General features: G+C 32.6%; 2 protein-coding genes and 1 non-coding gene across 6 annotated transcripts; all 3 read right to left on the bottom strand.

Annotated features, from left to right (window-relative positions):
• Nucleotides 1-5,751: 5,751 nt before the first annotated feature.
• LOC125844448 (TMV resistance protein N-like) lies at nucleotides 5,752-8,818 on the bottom strand. Of its 4 annotated transcripts, none has more exons than XR_007444147.1 (4): nucleotides 8,653-8,796; nucleotides 6,809-8,371; nucleotides 6,327-6,451; nucleotides 5,764-6,152 (listed from the first exon to the last, which is right to left on the bottom strand). XR_007444147.1 is itself a non-coding variant. In XM_049523764.1 (2 exons), the coding sequence occupies exons 1-2, from the start codon at nucleotides 8,754-8,756 to the stop codon at nucleotides 8,116-8,118; spliced, it is 360 nt and encodes a 119-aa protein (XP_049379721.1). In that variant the 5' UTR covers nucleotides 8,757-8,796; the 3' UTR covers nucleotides 6,682-8,115. The 4 variants fall into 4 exon arrangements, 1 of the variants encoding a protein (XP_049379721.1); XR_007444145.1 differs by having other exon boundaries at nucleotides 5,768-6,451; nucleotides 6,809-6,977; nucleotides 7,131-8,371; XR_007444146.1 differs by having other exon boundaries at nucleotides 5,752-6,451; nucleotides 8,653-8,818.
• A 3,209-nt stretch (nucleotides 8,819-12,027) lies between these two features.
• Nucleotides 12,028-18,313, bottom strand: LOC125844405 (uncharacterized). Its single transcript, XM_049523723.1, has 5 exons — nucleotides 17,137-18,313; nucleotides 16,217-16,956; nucleotides 16,041-16,130; nucleotides 13,045-13,818; nucleotides 12,028-12,636 (listed from the first exon to the last, which is right to left on the bottom strand). Exons 1-5 carry the CDS (start codon nucleotides 17,243-17,245, stop codon nucleotides 12,502-12,504), a joined length of 1,848 nt encoding a protein of 615 aa, XP_049379680.1. The 5' UTR covers nucleotides 17,246-18,313; the 3' UTR covers nucleotides 12,028-12,501.
• LOC125846165 (U6 spliceosomal RNA) lies at nucleotides 15,723-15,828 on the bottom strand. The gene has a single exon (XR_007444324.1). It is a non-coding gene; the product is annotated as a U6 spliceosomal RNA (small nuclear RNA).
• Nucleotides 18,314-22,475: the final 4,162 nt, after the last annotated feature.

The following is a 22,475-nucleotide window of genomic DNA, read 5'->3' as shown; positions in this document are numbered from 1 at the left end:
AAGTTAAAAGGGTAAGAATGTTTAAAAAGGTAAAATAGCATATATTTTTTAATTTTCTGGCCAAATTCTGGCCAAAAGGATTTTTCCAAAAATAAAAACACTTAAAAGTCAAAAGCACCTAAAAATAAGTTAATTCAAATGGGCACTAAACCTTGTAGACTTGTTTTATACCACTGGAGTTAAAGAATNTGTTTAAAATGGTAAAATAACATATATTTTTAAATTTTCTGGCCAAATTCTGGCCAAAAGGATTTTTCCAAAAATAAAAACACTTAAAAGTCAAAAGCACCTAAAAATAAGTTAATTCAAATGGGCACTAAACCTTGTAGACTTGTTTTATACCACTGGAGTTAAAGAATTATAGTATAGCTATTCCGCTTAAAATGAGAATGGACTAAGAGTATAAACTTATAATCTGATGATCGAGTCGATTTCACGATTATAAGTTCATTCCATACCGCACCAAATTGGAATAAGAATTCCAATTATATAGTAAACATTGAAAAAACGTAGGAATATGGATCCATATAGGAATGAATAAATGGTGTGATAGGCTAATTTGATTCTAAGTCAAGCATTAGCGCATGATCAGTCTTACCGTGGGGTGGGGGTAGTGGCAGAGCCACATATATTTGAGAGGTGTCGATCGACACTCCTTTGTTGAAAAATTATATTGTGTAGCTTGATAAAAATATCTTTTTATGTATATATTACATATTCATACTCTTCAATTTTTACATGATTTTATTTCTTTATATTTTAACATCCCTTAGTTAAAATTCTAGCTGTGTCACTAGATGGGGATTGCATTCACTAATGGAGCTTCCTATGATTGCATCTAGAAGGATGCAAATGACAAGTTGAATGGTCTGATTTGCTGGTTCCAACTTAGTAGCTCAAATACATGTGTACCTTATAAAATTCTTCACTTTCTTTTAGCATTCTGACGTAACGTTCACCTTAAAGTGTATCATGTGCATCTCTTCTAATACTAAAACTTTGCCTTAAAGTTGGTCAATTCTTTTCTTTGACACGCCTTTGTTTCATTCCTATTAATCGTTTATTAGCGCTAATATTAGTTAAGGCCAAACAATAATCATGGGCCAAAGAGATTGGATTAAGTGCTAAGACATATATGTTGGAGCTTCACTACAAAACTAACTATAATTTATTTTTATTTTCCCAAAAAGCTTGTGGTGAATATTTCATGCATGTAGTTTGTGTGTTACAAATAAGTTTTTAACTTTTATTCTCACAGTTTAATTTTTTTTTTTCAGAATTAATCCTTTAAATAATTATAGGTACCTACCTATCTGAAAAAAGAATATGACTAATAACCTAAAAGATAAAAACATATTTATTAGGTATTGCATCAACAACAATAACAATAACATATTCAATGTAATTTTACAAGAACATGCTAAGAAAGATAAATGAATTGTTCTGACCAGACCGTGAAATGTGTTGACTTTCAAAATTTTCAATAGGATAGGGGATATAAAAAAAGAAAGTCTCGCTAATTTTTTTATTGTGGATATGAATATGTAATTTACCTCTGAAGGTTAATGACCAAACCTTGGTTTGTATTACATACTGCAATAGGTTAAATACACTAATACTTTCAAAAAATCTTTAATTTCAGATAAAATACGGACTCATTTTTTTTATTAACAAAGACCTTTTAATTTTATATACACAAGTGACTAAGGAATAGTTACTTAATTAACAAAATTAATGATTGTCTTGAAAGCGAAACGAAATTAATTGTGTACAAATTAAATATTCTAATTTATCTCATATCTATTTCTTAAACATGATTACTTTCAACTCTCTAAATTTAAATTTTATAATTAAAATTAAACTAATCTAAAGTCCAAACCTCCAAAATATGATTTAATATTTACAATTGCCAACCGACAAGATTCGTTTTTTCCTATATATGTGCACCTTTTTCATAGAATATAGGATAGTATATTATAAAAATTAAAATAAATAGCTACACATTTCACTTTCAGAGATCCAAGGAGTTGGTCCAAAGATTCTTCAATTGTTTAATTTATGTCATGCTATAATTATTAGTTATTTCAACAATGAACAAATCAACAATCAACACACTCGTGTTACACATATTTATCATCATCATTTTCTCTTCTTCGTTTTCTTATCCGATGCTAATGATGAAATAACAATCCTGAAATAATTTAATTCACAATGACGAAACAGTTTTTAGCAGTAATAAAAATGCATATTAACAAAAAATGTTAAAATTATTTTTCGTTATTATTTATTTTTCATTAAATTCAATATCACTATAGATTTTAGAGACATTAAAAAAAAATGCTAAGAAAACATAATTATCGCTAATAATTGCCTTAAAAAATATATCCATTGAACCAATATAGACAATGTATGTCCAAAAGATAATCCAAATCTAGATTTAATTTTTCATCAATAATTTTATAAGAGAGATGAAATTTTATTACTAAAGCTCAAAAATTAATTAATGTCAAATTTATTTATCACAATAAAATTCTGAGATCCACTCTAGATATTTTGGCCTTTCACAATTTAATTGGGACAATGTCTCCTCCAATTGAAAACTAATTGCTTCATTTTCGTGTAGATTTTTCTTCCATCATTGAAAGAAAATTCCAAGATTTAATACGAATTATTTCTTTTTGTTAACAGCTCATCTAAATATTTTTGTTAATATTTGACCTGACATCAGCTCCCAAATATATAGTACAGTACATAAATAATATATTTGCATTTTATAAAACCCTATTTAATTAAAAGATTCCATCCAAAACTCTCTCATTCGTTAGATTATTATTAAATAAATATATGTAATACAAATTTAACGGCTGAAATAAACATGATTGCCGTACAAAAATTTGACTCTTCTAATCCAACATTACTAGTGCATTAATGATTCAACAAATTGACTAAATATATATTTTATGTTGTATCAATTGAATAATTGAAAGTAGGTATTTTCATTAAAGACCATTTGTCCATAAAAAATATTCACTTTTTTCTGAAATAATCTACTTAATTTAAAAAATAATGTTTGGTCATGGTATTTTCAAATCCAACTTTAAGTTGTATTTCGAAATTCAGAAAATAAATTATAGTAATTTATTTTTCGACTAATTTTTCATTTTTGAAGTTGTATTTAAGTATCATATGTAATAATCTTTTAGGTCATTTTTCTTGTATTGCGTTATTTTCGGCATTTAGAGCGTTTCTTTAGCGATCCCAAGTCATTTATATATGACTTGTTGGGACTGACCGTTCGATCTCCTAGTCGTTCCTTTGATTTTATGCAAGTTTTCATGTTTTGGAACTTTTGAAATTTGAACGATAGACTTTGATCAAAACTTCAGGTAAACAGCCTAAAGAATGCAATTATGACGGTTCTCTTAACTTTGAAACGTCAAGCTTGGTCTTGAAGGACCTTTAGTGTTGGCCGAAGATTTCCGAGCTCATTTTGAGCTATTTTGTGGATTTTGACTTAAAACAGAGCTTTGGTATGGGACTTACTTTTATCGAGATGACCTCTGTCGAAAGTTTCGACAAAATATTATTCTAAACATAACTCTATCTTTAATTCAAACTCTATAAATTTCAAATAGAGTGAAAAATATTTGCAATTTATCATCAAACGCCGAATAATTAATTTTTGTAAAAATATTAATAATAAAATTTCCTCTATTCTCGTCCCTCCGCATCACCATCCCTACAAAACATAAAAAGTAAAGAATATATTTAATTGTCCATAGAGTTTGGGAAAGGGGGCCTCATCCCTAAACATTGGATGGTTATATTAATATTAATTCTCAAATATTTATTAAAAAATTTACAATGTCTTTGGAACATAATGTATGCAAAGCTGTCTTTAGGACAATGACAAATTTATTTGTGCTGTCATTTTCTTATAAATATTTATTTATATTTTTGAAGAGGTCCGATCCATAGTCCTTTTTTTTTTCTTTAGAAATAACTTGATCAACTCTATTCCTTAAATTAAAATTAATAGATCATAGTAGTAGGTCATGACTCTGAGGAAATTTTCCTTATTTAATTCGTGGGAAGCATGAGTTAATATGTACTCATTATTTGGCGAGTATTAAGAATAGTATTTTATTTGTTCATTTTTACTTGTTCATTATATCAATTAGGAATGTTTAGTTTGAAAAATTAAGAAATAATTTATCAGTTTATATTTATGTTATCTTAAGAAATATTATGTCAAGTTAAACATGAAAAAGTAAAAATGAACGGAGGAGAAAGTGTCTATATATATATATATATATATATATCCTAATTACACAAGTAAATAATGAATCACTTATTTGGAGGGCACATGAATAATTTCCAAGAGCATTTTTTTTTCTTCTTCTTTAGAGTATAATTTGATCAAATTGTAATCAAAATGTCAACTAAGAAAGCTCTTGTTTTAATCTTGTAAGTTGTGGCGTTATGGAGTCCAAATTTTAATTCAGAAAAGAAGAATAATGGATAAACTTACATATATGGTTTTTATTATTACGTATTCACATTTTTATTTTAACCAATTACATCAAAGAGATGTGACAACTAATATAGTAAAGAATTAACCTGGCATTGGAATATATACTTTCTTATCGTTACGTTTTTATATGATATATAGTGTAATTATTGGATATGAAAATTCACATGCTAATTTTACTAGTAATAGTGATAGCATAAGAAAAATATAAGTATCATAATTCATAAAAGTAGTAAATTAGGGTACATAATTTTTAGCTTGGTTAAAAGAGGAGGTATTATATCGTACTATTAAGCATCGATACAAACAAAGATGGTTGTATTACTAACGCACGATTGTTCAAGCACATAATGAGGTTACAATTAAATTTACATTGATACTTATTAGGCCTTAGAAAGAAGAATTCCTACTTTTTCTGCTTCTAGTATCGTCCAAACAAACATAGATGGAACTTTTCATTCCTCAAAAAGCTAGTCCAATTTCATCTTCTGACTTTCTTTAGCTAGCAGGTCTGCCATCTTATTTTTTCGAGGCTCATACCTGATTAATCAACTCCTTGCATTCATTTAAAATATTTGTGTGAGTATGCCTTAAAAAAAATTAATTATCTCGAGTGAGTCTGTTGCTATCTCCAAGCATTGACCTTCAGTTTTTCAACTAAAAGAAGATTAGGGTACATTAGCATTTACCTATATGAATTTTTTCTAGTAAGCTCTGCATTTGGGCTCAGCTCTAATATGTCTAGTATCCTTAGCTCATGTTTGGCCCATTAGAATAAACATACTGTTTATATCTATTTGCATATGTTAGGGTTTGCAATGACGATGGTAAGGATTAGGCGACAACTAGGATTGTGAATTGTGAGTATTTGCTATACTTACTACACTAAGTAGAATTTTTGTACTCAAATGAGTAATTTGATTTCTCTTTTTTATTTCATATCAGATTGTTGGACAATTCATATATATATTTGTTCTGAAAGCATTTTCTTATTGGTTAAACCGAAAACCAAACCGTTAAACACCAAAAACTGATAAACTGAAAACTGATAGCAAATATCTTATTTGGTTTGGTTATCGATTTAGCATATTAAAAAACCAAAAACTAATAATACTAAAAACCGAACCGACCGATACACACTCCTATATATCAGGTATGTTTGATATACATGTAATATACATTAGTGCAGTGATGATTTTCCCTGTCGACTTCAGCTCTGTATTTTGACTTCCAAACCAACATCCAATCTTCTTCACATTTTGTATAATTTCATCAAGTATTACCAATGAATTACAACCATCAGTTCGTTTTTATTACCATTGCATAATCAACAAGAAGAAAGATTCTATTGATTTGCGGCATACAGTGGAAGTATGAAGTTACAGAAAAAAAGTATATGGTTCATGCATAAAACTCAAAAAGAAACGATAAAAATCCAAAATGTGATTTAACACCTAATCTTTGGTTCTTATCTATCAGTAATTAACATCACTGCAATTACACCGGAAAGCAGATTCATAAGAAACCCCGTGTAGATAACAACAGGTGTTGCAGCCCCACAAAGTATCTTCGATTCATCTCCATAGGGTTCGCTAGATAGCCGAGCTCAAGATGTTAGAAACTGCAAAAATAAATGTATGTAGGAGCTGCTAGTGAATCTGGTCTTATTAGATTGTTGGATTTTTCTTTACTTCCCAATGGCTACAACTAATGAAAGGTAAACATAAACATACTCTAGATGTCTCTAGCTATTCTACTGGACAATGTATCAACAAATAGCTGGAATTCTCAGTACCTTTATTCCTCTCTTCATAATTAATGGAAGGAACTCCGTGTGAATCAAAGACGAACAAGTCTTTTGGTTCAAATTAGCTGGAAGTGATCCCAAAGGATAGCCATCCCCGACAAACCAAAGTAGATCTGTCAAAAAAGATTGTCTTCCTGTTTTTTTAAGTAGCAAATGGAAAGTAGCACAAAAATATATTACAAGTCAAATGCCCTCATGCAGGTGTTTGTGTTATTGCACTAGCAGTTTCTTGGGGAGCACCACTGTCAAATTTAAGGTACCGTTCAGGTTAGGTTGTTTCAAAGAAAAATGTTGCAAGTAAACGAAACTTTGTTTGCTAAGCAATTTATTCCATAGTTTTGTTTTCTATTATAGTAAAACCAAAATGCTTCATTGCAAGAGCAGGATACTAGAAGAAAAAATGATTTCCATTTATTCAATAGGCCCTTGGATTTTTAAAGAACTAAGTAATATTGCATTGTTTAGCTTACTTGTATTGTTGATCATCACCGCACCATGGTCTCCGATGTTCTCCATTCTCCAAGATCATTTTCATAGTAACTACATATCTACCCATATCTTGTATCAAATCATGCTGTCAATTGTATATTCTCCGGAGAAGAAAACGAGACTTTTCATGCATTTCAATTGTATATTCCACTGAGATGAACTCAAGAAAAACAACCACGAAATTTTTCAATTAGGACACTCAATCCAATAGCAAATTCAAATCCAGAACTCACAAGGATTTTAATTTTTTATGATGTAATATTCATCATACCCTCGAAAGAAATATACTATATCTAGAAATACCTCTTGCTCTATGGACTCCACTCCATAGCTTATTTTGAGTTGTCCAACAATTTCTTATCCCAAGTTTTTCTTCATTCTCTCTTTAGCACTACATTGTGTAGTTACACCTTTCCTATGCACAAAAGAAACCCACACTTTCAAGGCTAAAAGGAAGGTCTTTAGCATGATTTACTGTTTCCCATGGGAGTTTCTCAAAACTCTTAACTAGAATTTCTTTTTGAAAGCATATTGATTGAGCGATAGAATAACTTCATGGTCAATCTTTGTGAGCAATCGATTCTCTGGCACCATATTTGTTACACCGGGATTCCAAACCATGAACGCAATCCAAAATTGATCGCATTATTCTTTCTATGATTTCTAAATCAATTTAGGGAGCAAATGTAACTCAGGCTTGAGAGGATACAACTGCTCCCAGAAAACCTAGTTTTTGCTCTCATTAGAGTTTCTCCTCCTCTAATGGCGAGATTTCACATTTGAACTCTTATCAAAGAATCCATGGCTACATACATAGCATTTTGTAATTTAAGTATAGTCACTTCATATACTACGACATTCTTCCCTATCAAACGCTTGTCTCTAGTTGTTGCAATAATTCTACTGCTATTACCAAACCAACCACTCAACCTCGAGAGGATACAAATGCTCCAAGAAACAAACCTATGTTTCACTCTATACTATGACATTCTTCCCTATCAAACGTTTGTCTCTAGTTGTTGCAATAATTCTACTGCCATTACCAAACCAACCAACCAATATCAAGAGGATACACATGCTCCAAGAAACAAACCTACATTTCGCTCTGATTGAAGCTTCTCCTCCTCTACTATTGAGATTTCACATTTGAACTCTTATCAAATCATCCATGACTACACTCAAAATGTTTTTTAATCTAAGTGTAGCCACTTCATATACTACGACATTTTTCACTATCAAATGTTTGTCTCTAGTTGTTGCAGTAATTCTGCTGTCATTACCAAACCAACTAGGATTCCTCGCGAAGAACGCATTCTGTTTTTGCATTCTTTAACATCCGCAAGAAAACAAAAATCATTATCTTTCCAACTCCTTCCATACCCCAAATACCAACAATTCGAATATCATTAATACTCATCCATAGCAAGGATTTCACTTGCCGTAAATCAACATTTATACCCGCAACATCTCGGGAAGATGATAAGAGAAGCTTACATAATGAAGACATTTGGCCAACAATCCACTTAATGCTTCCTGATTCAACCCTACAACAAAACCAACAAGATTGTTAACAAGATTTAGAACTACTTTCCTATAATTGGCATCCATAAATCAGACAAAAGTCTAATCACATCAATATGATAAAAGGATAAAATCGAATTAAATGAATGAAAGTATAACTTCCAATTGATAAGACACATGTATAATCTCTCTTTTCTTAGATGATTTAGTGCTGATTCTATTTAATTAACTCATTTCAAACTGTTCTCAAGTTTCAACAAACAAATCTACAAATTATACCAGTTACAGTATTTTTTTAACTCACCGATTGAGTATGTCACAGCCTTTTAGATTGGCCATTTCTGATTGATCCAAATCGTATTTACATGGAGGAACTTGTGAAACACTTGCAAAAGAAGAAGATGTCATGGATTGGATTGTCGATTGATTGAGCTAGGGTTTGAGTTGCTACAGGATGGGGAAAATCAGATCTGAAAATGGAGAAATGGAGTTTGATTCTGATTTTAGGTAAAAGTCATGATGACTATATATCCACAAGGAAAAATGACTATAATACCCTTTACTCGATGCACAACTAAAAGTGGAGTACAAGCCAATGAAGCTGAAATTTTTTTAAAAAAACTTATATTTTAAAATATGATTTAAACCACTAATTTCTTAAAACTAAGGGAATCATTCAGCCGGATGAATCGGACAGATAATTTTGATTAACGGTTTGGCCAATTGGAAATCGGGTTTTAAATTTACTTATCTGCTATCCAAACTATTAGATATTAGTTGGTTTGATAACGGATTAACACTTATCGGACGGTTATCAAATGGTGTATCGGCCAATCTCTATAATTTTTCTCCATGACTGTACCTTTTAAAAAGATTACTGTTAAGTGCAATTTAACTATAAAATTCTTCTATATTACAAAAAATATATAGATTATAGTAATGTAATAGTTAATAATGAAAAAGTAAATAGGTATTCAAATTTTTGGCTTCAAGACTTTAGGACTAACAATATATAATTATATATTACGGAAAAATAATAAATGATGTTGATATACCTAAGTTAAAATTGTAAGTATATATGGTAACTCTTAACGGGTTATCGATTTATCCGATAAGAAAATTAAATAATCCACCCCCACACCAATAAGCCGTTAATTAGAAAATTCTAATTCGTTCACCAACCGTTTATTCAATAATCCAATACCAATAAGACAATAAGAAAATTTTACGGTTGGCTTATCAGTTACGGTTCGAATTTAAACACCCCTATGCCAGGGTGAATATTGCAGACTAGAGAATTTGATGGTCGACAATCGTTCAGGCTATTAGTTCAGTTGTAGAGCATGCCCTTGATAATTATGTCGTTGTGCCTGGACAATGAGGGCTCAAGTCTATTCATAATTCCTTCCTTCACCATCAGAAAGATGAACAAATAGAGAAGAGGAAATAGAGGTCAAATCTATTACTCCTATCCAAAATTAAATTATTTTGCCAGAAGCAAAACGAGCAGCCACACCACGAATCATTTTGCTATAAGCTAAAATCAAACAGCAAATTTCATTAAATGGCTACCATATATGTCAAATGCAACCAAGTTCAACTTTGATGACTTTTTTATTTTATTTTATTTTAGGGATCAACTTTGATGACTAACATGAAAAAATAAGCATCAACAATCAATCTCTCTTTCAAAAATTGATAAAGGAAATGCAAAAGCTTAAACAACTCCAACATCATAGGATTATTAAGTAAATATTGAATTAATAATGTAATAATAGCTGAAATAAATAGGATTTTTTCGTAAAATAAAAAAGTTGGGACAATAATTAAAAACCAAGTAATGGTTAAAAAGTGAAAACATATTATTGAATTATTTTCAAAATTTCTAATACAACTTCAAATAGTATTTAAAAAATTTATAGTCAAACAAATTTTTATGAATAGAGTAAAAAAAAATTCATAGTGAAACAACTACTTTGACCATATTCCCCTTTGACTTGGAGAATGTAAGATTGGTCAAGAGCAACAACTACACCAACACCACTGATCAATCTACATATGATTGTAAAACTTCCCCTAAGTTGATCACTTTGATTACCCGAATCTTGTTGATTCTATTAGATCGAAGATTTCTAGTATTGTCTCACATAAATTTTTCGATAGTTTCACCGCTCTCCTCTAAGGGGTGACAAGGGAACATAATAGCCCACCATTACAAGCAATGGCAGCCAGAATTTTTGTTGAAATGTGTCAAAATATAAAGTAGTTTGGACAGCTGACCTACCAACGATTGAGAGATTTTGCAGCCCCCAACCATTGATCTAATTCTTCACGTTGTGCCAAAAGATGTCAACATTAATATATACTAGTATAAAATCAAAATTTTACCTATTTATACAATGTAATTTTCAACGGAGAAGTGTTGCTTAACGCTCCTCGACAAGGGTAGCACCACCATTGATCACAGGAAATCTAAACAACACCCCATGCTTTGTAGTAAGTTCAATAAAGATAACATGTCGAGAAAGACGAAATTGTCGTGTAAAAGGATCATTAACACTTGTAGCCCTTTCGAGAGATGCACCCAACTCGAGCTCAATTTATCAATTGGCCGGGGGAAACAACTACACCAATACCACTTATCAATCTACATATGATTTGCCACGTAAAAAAAAAATGCCATAAAAGTTTAAACTAAAGTTGGCAGTCCATTCAATATCACCAATGTCTATAACATCCTTGAACAAAATATGATTGTAGTCCTCTTCGTTTGAATCAAGGTAAACATGTCTAAAATCAAAATAGACAATTTTCATAGTATCAATTAGGTGAAATTAAAATGTTTTCCTAATTCCATCCATAGTGGCCTTTTCTTTATAAAACTAACTACATGTGAGAATAATAGTCTTGAGCCGAAGTAACAAAATAATTCTGGGCACTAAAACATACTAAAGTTCTTAATTATTGCAACATATTATGAATTGAGATTAGTGTAACACTCTAAGATTTCTTAATTATTATACATATTATCAAACACTTTTGTTTTAAGACGAACCTAAATAACTTAGATCAACGGCTTTTGAACACTGTATGGTTGAACAAATTTGTTGTTGAAATATAGGTAAACTTTGATAGCCACACCCAAAGCCAGAACTACCTGGCGAATTGAAGAAACCATTTTTGTTCCCCCAATATCTTCACTCAATTTAGGTTTGTCAATCATATAAAGCTCGAGCGGAGGGTCTCTCGGAAACAGCCTCTCTACCTCTACGAGGTAGTGGCAAGGTCTGCGTACACTCTACCCTCTCCAGACCCCACCTAGTGGGATTACACTGGGTATGTTGTTGTTGTTGTAATCATCTAAAGCTCGTGGAGTTATTTTCTTCCAAAAGAATCAGCATCATTCATTACCTGTTGAACTTTGACTAGTACCGATTCAACAAGCCATTTTCTACCTACTACAACTCAAAGAAAACCCGAGGGGTAGAATACATGCTCCAACAACAGAGCTACCAGTTAGAGCAACACAGAAATGATGTATGCATGCAGTAAATACCCTAAAATAGCATCTTCCCTACCCAGGTCATTACCATTTACTACATGTCTACGTCCATTAAAACTACTCAGCGGATTGCAATTGAAAATATCAATATGACAAAAAAGAAACATAGACAAAAAGTAAAGAAAATATAATAATAGCTGGGATGATATCAACATGAGCTATGCGATTATGAGATTTTGGCTGAAAAGAAAATTCTATAATGAACTTTGCAATTTTCCTTCTTCCCCGTAAAATTGACCAAAACAACTTAAAACCTTCTCTTTCCTTTTCAAATGAGCACTGGAAAGGAAAAGCACAAAAAAAATTTCCAAAAAGAAGCAATTTGCCCAGCATCATCCACTGCAGACTAACATTTTCCTAACTTCTACTTATAAAACGCTACCTTAGCTTTCTTTTGAGCCAGCAGGACAGCAGCAGACTAACTTATTTCTCTTCTCTGCACCTTCAAAATTCCAAAAGCCACCCTCCACTTGTGAACAGATACATCAGAGATCCTCCAAACAAAAAGAGACCATTAAAAAAAAAAAAGACATGTATCTCTTGACAAACCAAACTGTATGCATCCCCCAAATAGGTGAGAAATCACTATATTCAAGCATCAGATTCAGATGAAGTCGAATTGGAAGAGGCAGTTCCAGGATTAGTAGCCAAGTGCAACTCAGGCAGCATCAAACACTTTGGCTGGGCACCTTTGTAAACCTTCAAGGATGGCTTCAGTTTCATATACTGCAATTGCAGGGGTTGCATTACAAAATTAGTCAAACAGAGTCAGTGAAAAAAGAGCTTTCTCTTCAATGTAAATTTTGACTTTAAATTGAGACCCCCCCCCCACCCCCCACCCAAAGGTTACTTAACACTGCTCCAAAATTAAGTCAAAGAAAGCATGTCTAATTTCAGAAGTAGACTGCAAGTCCCACAGCAGAACAACATAAAAGGAGAGCATCTATTAAGAACTGTAGACAACTAACTTTCTATGGTCATGTTAAGGTACAGTATGCAATGAATCATCTCCAAGAAACCTCACTAGTATCAAACACTCAGGTTTCAAACTTAATCATGGAGTATCTTTAACATAACTAATGTCACGTCGGAAGTGATATATAACATACAAAAACAGCAATTAGAGTTAATTACCTCCTGATAAAAAGCATTAATCTCTTCCTCTGTCAGGCCTTCCTCTTCCACAGCATTTTCATCCCAACCAAGAGAACGTAGGAAAGCAGCCTCTTTTTCATCTGGATATACCGATCCATTTATGGGCGAGTTGTTCTCCTCAACATCATTATGTCTTTGAACATGGTTTTGAGCTTCATGAGGGTCTCCATTGCTGGTTCTCTCACTTCCATTTTCAGAAACACAAGGACTCAAAGAGGCACTATCCTCATCTTTAGTTTTGAGACAAGACTGCTCCCTACTGTTAGATGAAGTCATACCAGAGTCTGGAAGGGCAGTAGAAGAATTTGAAGTCTTCTTCCTCATTAGATTGAAAAAATCACTCCTGCTTTGGGCTTGAGACAGAGAAGATCTCTTCTCTGCAGTAGACCGTGGCTTCAGTGACAATGCAGCAGCCTTGGTTTCAAGGGAAGTTACCCTTGAAGTTGGACTGGTCACAGCAGGAGCTGAAGGAGCCACTGCAGGAGGGCAATTAGCTAGTTTATTGCCAGTGTTGTTAGCTGGAGTTGATGCTTCTTTTGACAAAGATGTGACACCATTTTCCCGTCCTGACTTCAGAACCAGAAGAGTTTTGCCATGAGAGGTAGCTGGAGCTTCCGCTCTGACTTGTCCACTACGAGCCTGATTAGCAAGTTGAGAGGAAAAAGGTTGCTGCATACTCTTAGTTATTCCAACCATCTCATTTGTCCTAGCTATGGATTTTGGTTGCTTTGATTTATCAGCAGAACTGGATACCTGGAAACAATTGCTTCCCATTAATATGGATATCAACCATCCATCAAGCCTAACCCTTTGTATGTAAATTCTATATCCAAAATACTAGAGGATAATACAACTAAAATTGAAAATAAATAGCTTCCCCAATAGAATTAATATGCGAGATGATTTTCAGCCTATCTCATTTCAAGTAGACATCCTGCTTCCTCTTTTCTACATGAAGACACAAAAACTAAAATGCAATGTGTGTTCAGCAAATAAAAAAGGCTAAAATGTAGCTCAGTAATGTGATTCCTTTAGAGCCAGCGAAAGAACAAACAAGTTGTGGAAAACAAACAAAGGGAAGGAAATACGAAACCATTCGCCAAGAGAGATGCACAGAGAAATGTCATCAGGTATTATGCCCTTAAATATGTTATAGTGTTTGAGCTTTAGAGGAGGGTAGGCATAATTTAGGTAACAGTAGTTAGCTGAAGATTTGATTCCTTTCTGTCTGTCCTCTAGTATTGATTTTCCAGTGAAATAGAACTAGGATTAGAGCTCCCAACAAAAGAAGCACTCATGTCACAAGCTTCTTTAAACAAGTTAAACACATTCACGATTACCCACTCCCTGAGAGAGTGTGAGCAAGAGGGACAGGATAATGTCACATAAATAGGTCAAACATAATCAAGTAACCATTTAATTTCTAATACTTCTATCTTTCGAAAGAACATTAAAGAGACTAAATAATTCACCAATCAATGAATGTGATCAACCACAAGGCTACAACATTACATTGGGGGGAGATAAAAGTCCAGGGACAATTTTACATGCAACTACCAAATTCATTACACACAATTCATAATCATTTAATACACGACTCTGGTTTCCCCAAGATGAATTAGCAGCATTATCCAGTTAATCACACCTCAGAAGTTCCCTTCGCAATTAACCTTTCCGTGATTTGGATTCCTGCAGCGCATCATATAATTGCCATTTTTTCTTCAGTAAAAGCTAGGTCTCTAGCTTCACCAGTATAATCATGTATATGTACAAGCACATCAGCAGGTGGATAGAAAAAAAGGTGGTACTACATGATTCTACTCAATAACCAGCCGATACACCAATATGTGGATTCAAAGATATTAAAGGCAATGCAGAAGTTGTAACAACATTAAAGTTGACTCGTTTGAATCATAGGTTTTAAAATACTTCAGATAAACATTAAAGAAAGACAAGGTCTACAAAGCAAGATAAATGTCTCAATAGTTAGGGAATTATCAGGATCATAAGGATTAACATTGTTTGTGAGATTCAGCAGAATCCAGAAGCTGGAAGGATGGAAGTCCTTGGCAACAAGAATAGAGGGGACAACCCCGAAGTGAATAAATTATAGTTACCACAAAAATCCACACATCCAATGATTCGTGAGTATATACGACAATTCATAAACACAGCATGAAGATTTATCTTGTAAAATGAAATTAACACATTTTTTTATTCAGATGCAGCCACACCCTGCAATTATTTAAAGCTTGTGTGTTGAAAATAAACTGCCGTATATTATTTTATGAGGAAATTTTGAATAGCCTAATGTCCCTTAAAATTTGCAAACCCTATGGATATCTATTGCCAACTGAGTTTCAATCTTGTTATACAAGTACAGGTTAATAAAATTCAGAACATGGAAACAGGAAATGTCAACAATGCCCGACTACCACACCATGGCCCCAGCACTAACAATACTTGTACTTGCATAAAAAGAGGGTTCATAATCCCCTGGGACACATCAAAGATCAATAACCAGCACAAGTTGGTTACACTTCTATTCACACATGAAACCAACAAACCCCTGGCTATCATAATCATTTGTTAAACAAACTTGTTTCATAATATTGACTATGTTATTAGTCGATATTACGGAATAAGAAGCTTGACAAATGATCATGCTAATCTTCTCAATTTGGGAGTGTCATTCTTGCACAGAGATCATGCTAATCTTCTCAATTTGTGTGCGCATTTTATGCTACTCATCAATCAAAGTAATTACAACTACAAAAGATTATTAGCATACAATCCATAGCCCAACTGCAAAGAGGGATAAAAACCCGAAATGACTAGAACTTCTATTGCTACATAAAAACAAACCAACAAATGATGACCCATATAGATAAAATCCCAAGGAAAAAAACTAATACACTGTAAAATGCATCAAAAAGATGCCTTTGCATATGTGCATACAGCATGATTAAACATACCGAAACTTTAGGCATTGAAGGTATCACAGGTATCAACTGTCTGGATTGCTTTATAGCTAATTCCTCAAGCCTCTGTGTCTTATCAGGGATCTACACACATGCAAAATTAACACAGATGAACATCTCTCCAAAACTATCAGAATTAGGCAGTAACTAACAATAAAAAAGAAAATTACCTGCATGGTGGAACGAGCGCGCGGCGGTGCTTGCGACAATGCTTCAGCCATGTTCAGACTAGCTGTCCCACTTAAAGCGCTAGGTGTTGGAGCTACAGCAACACTTTGTTGAGAAGCTGAGCTCCCCATACCGATGCTGCCAATTATAGGAGGCACCTCTGCCAATGCCGAGGTCCATTTATCAGCACCAAGCAAAGCCGAGTTTCCAATTGGCAAACTTTGGACTGCTGAGCTCAAACCAGGTGATGAAACTCTGGTTACCTGCCTCTCTTCAATCCCAAGAGAAGGAAAATCTTTCTCAAATGCTGCCTTCTGGTTACCGTTAAAAGTACTACTTCCCCCAGAATGAATACCATTGCCACTACTATGGGTGCTACTAATACCACCTTTCGAGTCCTCAGTCTTGCGGGACAAGAACTCACCAGGTTTCCTGGACACCAGCGACTGAGAGCGCCTCAAGCTGTTCTTATCAACTCTACCAGCTAAGATGTTCCCCAGAGGATCGGATGTGTCATGATCCCATAGATCAACAGTACCCGGTCTTTCTTTCTCTCTTTCCCGATTTTTATCACGATGATTTCTATTAAAACTACTGTACGGATGCTTCGAACTAGTACCACTAGAGCTACGCCTAGAATTTGATGATGAACTGCGATCCAAAAACACAGAACGCGGGCTATCTTTGTCACTAACACTCCTAGGAGATCTATTGCGAGAAGACAGTGTGGATAAAGTAACATCTGCAGCAAGGAAACACAAAAGTACAATATGGTCATGCTTAAAGTTTTAAGTACAAAAATAACCAGAACCGCAAGATAGATAAGTCACTATATAAATCCTCAATATGCATTATGCTTCACTTAAACGCGTGCTTAAAATAAATGTGACTGAAAGGAATTCAAGCAGGGCAGAGTGTGTACCTGAATGCAAAGAAGAGGTTGCAAAGTGGGGACTTGAAGAGCCACCCCCAGTAACACTTCCAGTGCTTCTCAACCATTCTGGAACTAACGCTGGTTCACTCCTTTCCATTGGCGCAGAACATGATCAGCTTACTCTACAAGAAGACTTTTATTCAACCGACTTTTCCTATCTGAACCAATCTGTCCAGATTTTTACCTATCTATCCAAGAATTTGCAATAACCAACCACATTACTCTATCTAAAAGTTGCCCAAAAAGAAATTCAACTTCCCTCACAGATTTTAGTCCAAAACAAGTTTCCTCTGCAAAAAATCAACCTTGCATCTTCCTTTTCCTCTTTATCTTTGAGGTAAATTAACCCCTGTCACAATCCTTCCTTCGACTTCACAAATTTAAAGCCAACAAAATAAACACCAGTTTTTTTCCAACGGTTAATAACTACACCTAGGAATCAAAAAGTCTTCCGTTACTCCATCTCTTTCACCAAAAAAAGATGGAAGACGAAACAATTGGTGCAATAATCAGACTATCATTATTACTTCAGGAGCAGTTACAGAAAAAAAATACCCCTCTTTTCCATTACCCAACAAGATTTCAACGAGTAATCAACCAAACAAAACCTAAACTCACCGACCCACCATGCCAATTGTGAGTAAAAATTCACAAATCCACAAACCCTAGACCCGCAATAACTTCCCCCCACAAAACTTAGGGTTTCTACACCAACCCAGATAATAAAACTAGATATTGCCCACAAAATCACAAAATAGAACACAAACAAACTGATTATAGACGATGATTATAAAAAAAAAAAAAAAAACAAGCGATTATCAAGGCAATAAGATCCCCAACAAAACCCTAACCGCTCTAAATAACCCCAAACCAAAACTCCCTCTAAATATATATATAACGCTATATATATCTGTTTTCGCCCGAGGGACAGGCAAAATACCAAATTCTTAACAATAGATGGAATTCCTTTTTCTCAATATGAAACCGCAGTGCTTCACACAAAACAGAGAGAGAAAGAGACGGAGAAGGCGAGAGAGAAAACAGCGAAGAAACAGAGAGAGTGGTTCAAGAGAGACGAGACTAGGGCAAAACAAATAGAGACTGTGTGTGTGTGTATATTAGGGCAGATATAGATTATAGTGCCGTGTGTGTTCAAGATTGGGAAGGAGAGGGTTAGGGGAAAAACTTCAAAGGCTATTAAATTGGAAAATAAATGCAATTTCTCTATATTCTTTTGTTTTTTTTTTCCCTTCTCATTAATATGGTTAAATCCTATTTTTGACTTTTTTGACATTTTTGACCTTTTTTTTTTTGGTTTTCCACCTGTATTGAATTCCGATTAAATTCGAATCGCGCATTATAACGTTCGTTTAAAATTGGTGGTCTCAACAGAATTTTGGCTCGAACCCGAAACATCTAAACAGTCTCACCTATTTTTGATATAGTTAGGTGATAAGTTCTCTTTTTGCCATTAGGCTTTTGTGTTCTTTGATGCTTGTACTATTTTAATATAGATGAGGCAATGCTAGTCCATGTTTGGAGGGTTGTTATTGGAGTAATTCATAATATATCGTATTATGTTATTGAAGAGTATATAGTTGTTCCAGTGTAGCTAGTTTCTAAGTGAGGGATACTCTTACAAAAACTTAGAAGAAACACGACCGATCCTAAAAGGGAATGAATGGTAAATATAGTATGTCGTATCAATTATATTGTATTGTATTGTTTGATGAATATACTATTTAGATAATGTCATCGCATCAACAATTTTGACGCATAAACTTACAAAAAATGGAGTACATAGGTAAAACTATTATAACAAGGTAGGATAAAGAATAAAATATAATAATTATTATTATTGGATAATAAATAAAAACATAAATGATTGAACGGAGAAAGAGCCAACAATACGAACACGCTAAATTAGTTATTATTATACATAAAATCATTATTTTCGTCATATATAACAATAATAATAGCATATCATATCTCATGGCTGACTAATTATGCTATATATATATATATATATATATATTATAAAAAGAATATTATTGAGCAATAACAATATATGTAAAGAAGAAACGGAAAAAGAAAGAAGTTTTCTTATTTGTTCAAGTGTTCCAATAAATACTTACAAAAACTTTATTTATATGGAGGAATATCAAAAGATGCCATGTATACAACCACTTACTATTTAGGGGTTATGAATTATGATTGGTATTTTAAAGAGGGGAGTGTTTTACTTAGTATGGGACAAAGGGTAAGCCTTGAGGTGATGGCATAAATCTTATAAATTTTAAAATTTTTAATTTATGATATAGGAAAATAATATAATAACATAAAATTATAAAAATATAATTGAGAAAGCTCGTAGAAAATAAAAATTTTAACATGATTTTACAGATATAAATAATGTAATGAAAAAATATAAGACGCATATCAATTCGAATCTCTTACCTTTCAAATAATAAGAGAATCATTATTTCTAAAAATACATTATTATCATACTATGCAATTTACCTCCGTAAAAGAAAATAATGAATAAAACTTTTAGTATTATAATAAAAACACCATTCCATCATGAATAAAAATAAAACTACTTTAAAAAGTGAGATAATAAAATATGATTATTTTGAGACAAATGACAAAACATGAAACCAGTGATAAGTGAGGATGTAAAGTTTTGCTATGTATTTTTAAGGAAAAAATGTCTGAAATATATCCGAATTTTGGCCTAAATTGTTGTTACGATACCAAACTTTGGAAATGACCTTTTACCCCTGCACTATTTAATAGTGTATTTTAAAGGTATATATGTGCCCACATGGACATCATAAATATTGCATAATTATAAATAGTAACGTGGCCACGTGGGCACATATATACCTTTAAAATACACTATTAAATAGTGCAAGGGGTAAAAAGTCCTCCATAAAGTTTAGTATCGTAATAGCAATTTCGGCCAAAGTTGAAGTATTTTTCAGACCATTTTCCTATTTTTAAAAGAAATGTTAAATAATAATCCCTCACGATGTTACCAAATAGTAAATATGCGATATAGAAACTTGTTATTGAAGTTATTCTTAATCTGCTTATTTCTATAGATGTAACACTACTATTAAGTATCATTAATTATTAAAAAAAGTATGAGGGTCAACAATGTTAACAAAAGAATTTAACACATGATTTGTGTAAAATTTATTAGACGAGTCTCAAATGTTGGATGTTGAGTGTGTTTAGAGCGTACAATTGGACTCTTAGGGGCCGTTTTGTTAAGTAACCAAACGACCCCTTAGAGTATAAATTTCATAAAACTAAATTCCACGCATGAGTCTCGAGGCGTTTTTCCAAATCCCCGCCTCGGGATAAGCCCGAAACGAGTCTCAATACAGCCTTTTAAAACACCAGTTATGATAATGAAGGATTGTGAGAGTAATGAAATAAAGATTAATAAGTTATTCCTGTAGAAGGTCGTTCAATAGAGTATATAAAAATAATAATAAAATAATGCTTATAATGTTAGTGACAAATACTATCGTATAAAATAGAATAAAGAATATAATATATAAGCAAGACAATTAATTGACCCATAAAACTAAAGATCTAAATCGTCTTAATTAAGAATGCAAATGGATATCCGGTCTTAATTTTTTCATGATAAACATAAATGATTTAGTAGTCATATTATGTAGGAGGAGAAAGGTTTACGGATAGTGACGATTTAGATCTTTATTTTTATGGGAAAATTAATTGCCATGCTTATATATATTATTATATTATTTATTCTCTTTGGGTTTGTAAACAACAATAATATCATATTTAGTATTTATCAAATGTATAGTTTAAAATGTAAATTTGACTCATATATTATATTATTATTGTAATAGAACATAAATGTAATCAATTGAAATATCATTTGAAAGAGAAAATATTAGGTCAAAAGTTTAAAATTTAAATAGTTAAATCAATTTGTGTTTTCATTAATTACTCTCTCCGTTTATTTAAACTTGTCACATTTGGATTTGGCAAACTCATTAAAAAAATAATGATTGACACGATTATTTTATCATATTACTCATATTAATTGATTTTTATAAGTATTAGGTCACGAAAAATGATTTAGGAAATAAGTAATTAATGCTAAGGATAAAACATGAAAATAATTATTTTTTCTTGAAATGTTAACAGTGACAAATAAGAATAAAAAAAAATATTTTAAAATAGCGGACAAGTAAAAGTAAATAGATGGAATATTAAAGTTATGTAGAATAATAGTGTTATCAATAAAATAATATTACCAATTTTAGATTGTTCTAAAAAATAATTGATCAAAATATGATTGTTATGCCATATGCATGACCTAAATTTACGTGGCAGTCAACACAATGTAATCTGAGTAAATCAAATTCATAGGAAAATATACGCAAATCTCATCCATTTATCCTGAATCATAAATTGCGAAAGCCCTAGGAAATCCCCATCATTTAAGTATTAACAACGAATATTCGAATAATATTTAAATCAACGCATTTCATCTTAAACGAAAAATTTACTTTCATTCATACGTGTCATATGAGTAACCACAATTTACAAATCAAAAGAATAACTAATGTCTATGTGACATTTATGATACGAAATGAAACAATCGATCGAGATAAGTCTTGATAACTTGAAAGAACAAATGTAACAAGTTCCTACGGTTATAAGTACGAAGCACACACAAAAAAAAGGACAGAGATAACGTGAAGCTACTTTAAATATGTGACACGTGTTGCTTAACATTCATCCCTGATAACAAAATATGAATGGCCAAAAGGTTGATATTTATGTTAATGGTTTCCCAAAATAAAGTGAAATAAGATTTAAAGAAATCATAGGATATATGATTGCTATATAAGAAATGAAACATTTATAACACTTCACAATAAAGACATTGAAATGTTATAATACTACTTTAGGCAACCCGGATCACCTAAGAATTCTTGAAACATGATCATGGTATCTCATATGCGATTTCGGTCCACATAAGAATCACCCCAGCCTTTAAGTACATCAATTTGGCCACTCATGGACCAGTATGTAACAATCACTTTACGAAAAAGTAAATTCGGTTCACTCATGGAATCCACACACAAAAGTTAATGTATTAGGTATGATATTGAGTCAATCATTAATATGTACCAGCGTGATACCCTGTTACGACCCGGGAGCGCCCCCTAGTCGTAACCGGCGTACTCGACCTCGAAGAGGTCTAATACAAGCCTCTTAGCATTCATTCATCGCATAGACACTAAAACCATAAGGAATTAAAAACTTTCTTTACCAAG

Source organism: Solanum stenotomum, chromosome 11 (genome assembly GCF_019186545.1).
Source record: "Solanum stenotomum isolate F172 chromosome 11, ASM1918654v1, whole genome shotgun sequence".
NCBI classification, from domain to species: Eukaryota; Viridiplantae; Streptophyta; class Magnoliopsida; order Solanales; family Solanaceae; genus Solanum; species Solanum stenotomum.
This window is presented reverse-complemented; position numbering and strand designations above follow the sequence as displayed.

Excerpts from the sequence above, each read along its gene's own strand:
- LOC125844448 (XM_049523764.1), bottom strand. The coding sequence starts at position 8,756 with ATGACATCTTCTTCTTTTGCAAGTGTTTCACAAGTTCCTCCATGTAAA. Across the intron at positions 8,372-8,652 it reads GGCTGTGACATACTCAATCG|GGTTGAATCAGGAAGCATTA; the intron begins GTGAGTTAAAAA and ends GTTTTGTTGTAG.
- LOC125844405 (XM_049523723.1), bottom strand. The coding sequence starts at position 17,245 with ATGGAAAGGAGTGAACCAGCGTTAGTTCCAGAATGGTTGAGAAGCACT. Across the intron at positions 13,819-16,040 it reads CTTCAATGCCTAAAGTTTCG|GTATCCAGTTCTGCTGATAA; the intron begins GTATGTTTAATC and ends AATTGTTTCCAG. Across the intron at positions 12,637-13,044 it reads TTAATGCTTTTTATCAGGAG|TATATGAAACTGAAGCCATC; the intron begins GTAATTAACTCT and ends CTGCAATTGCAG.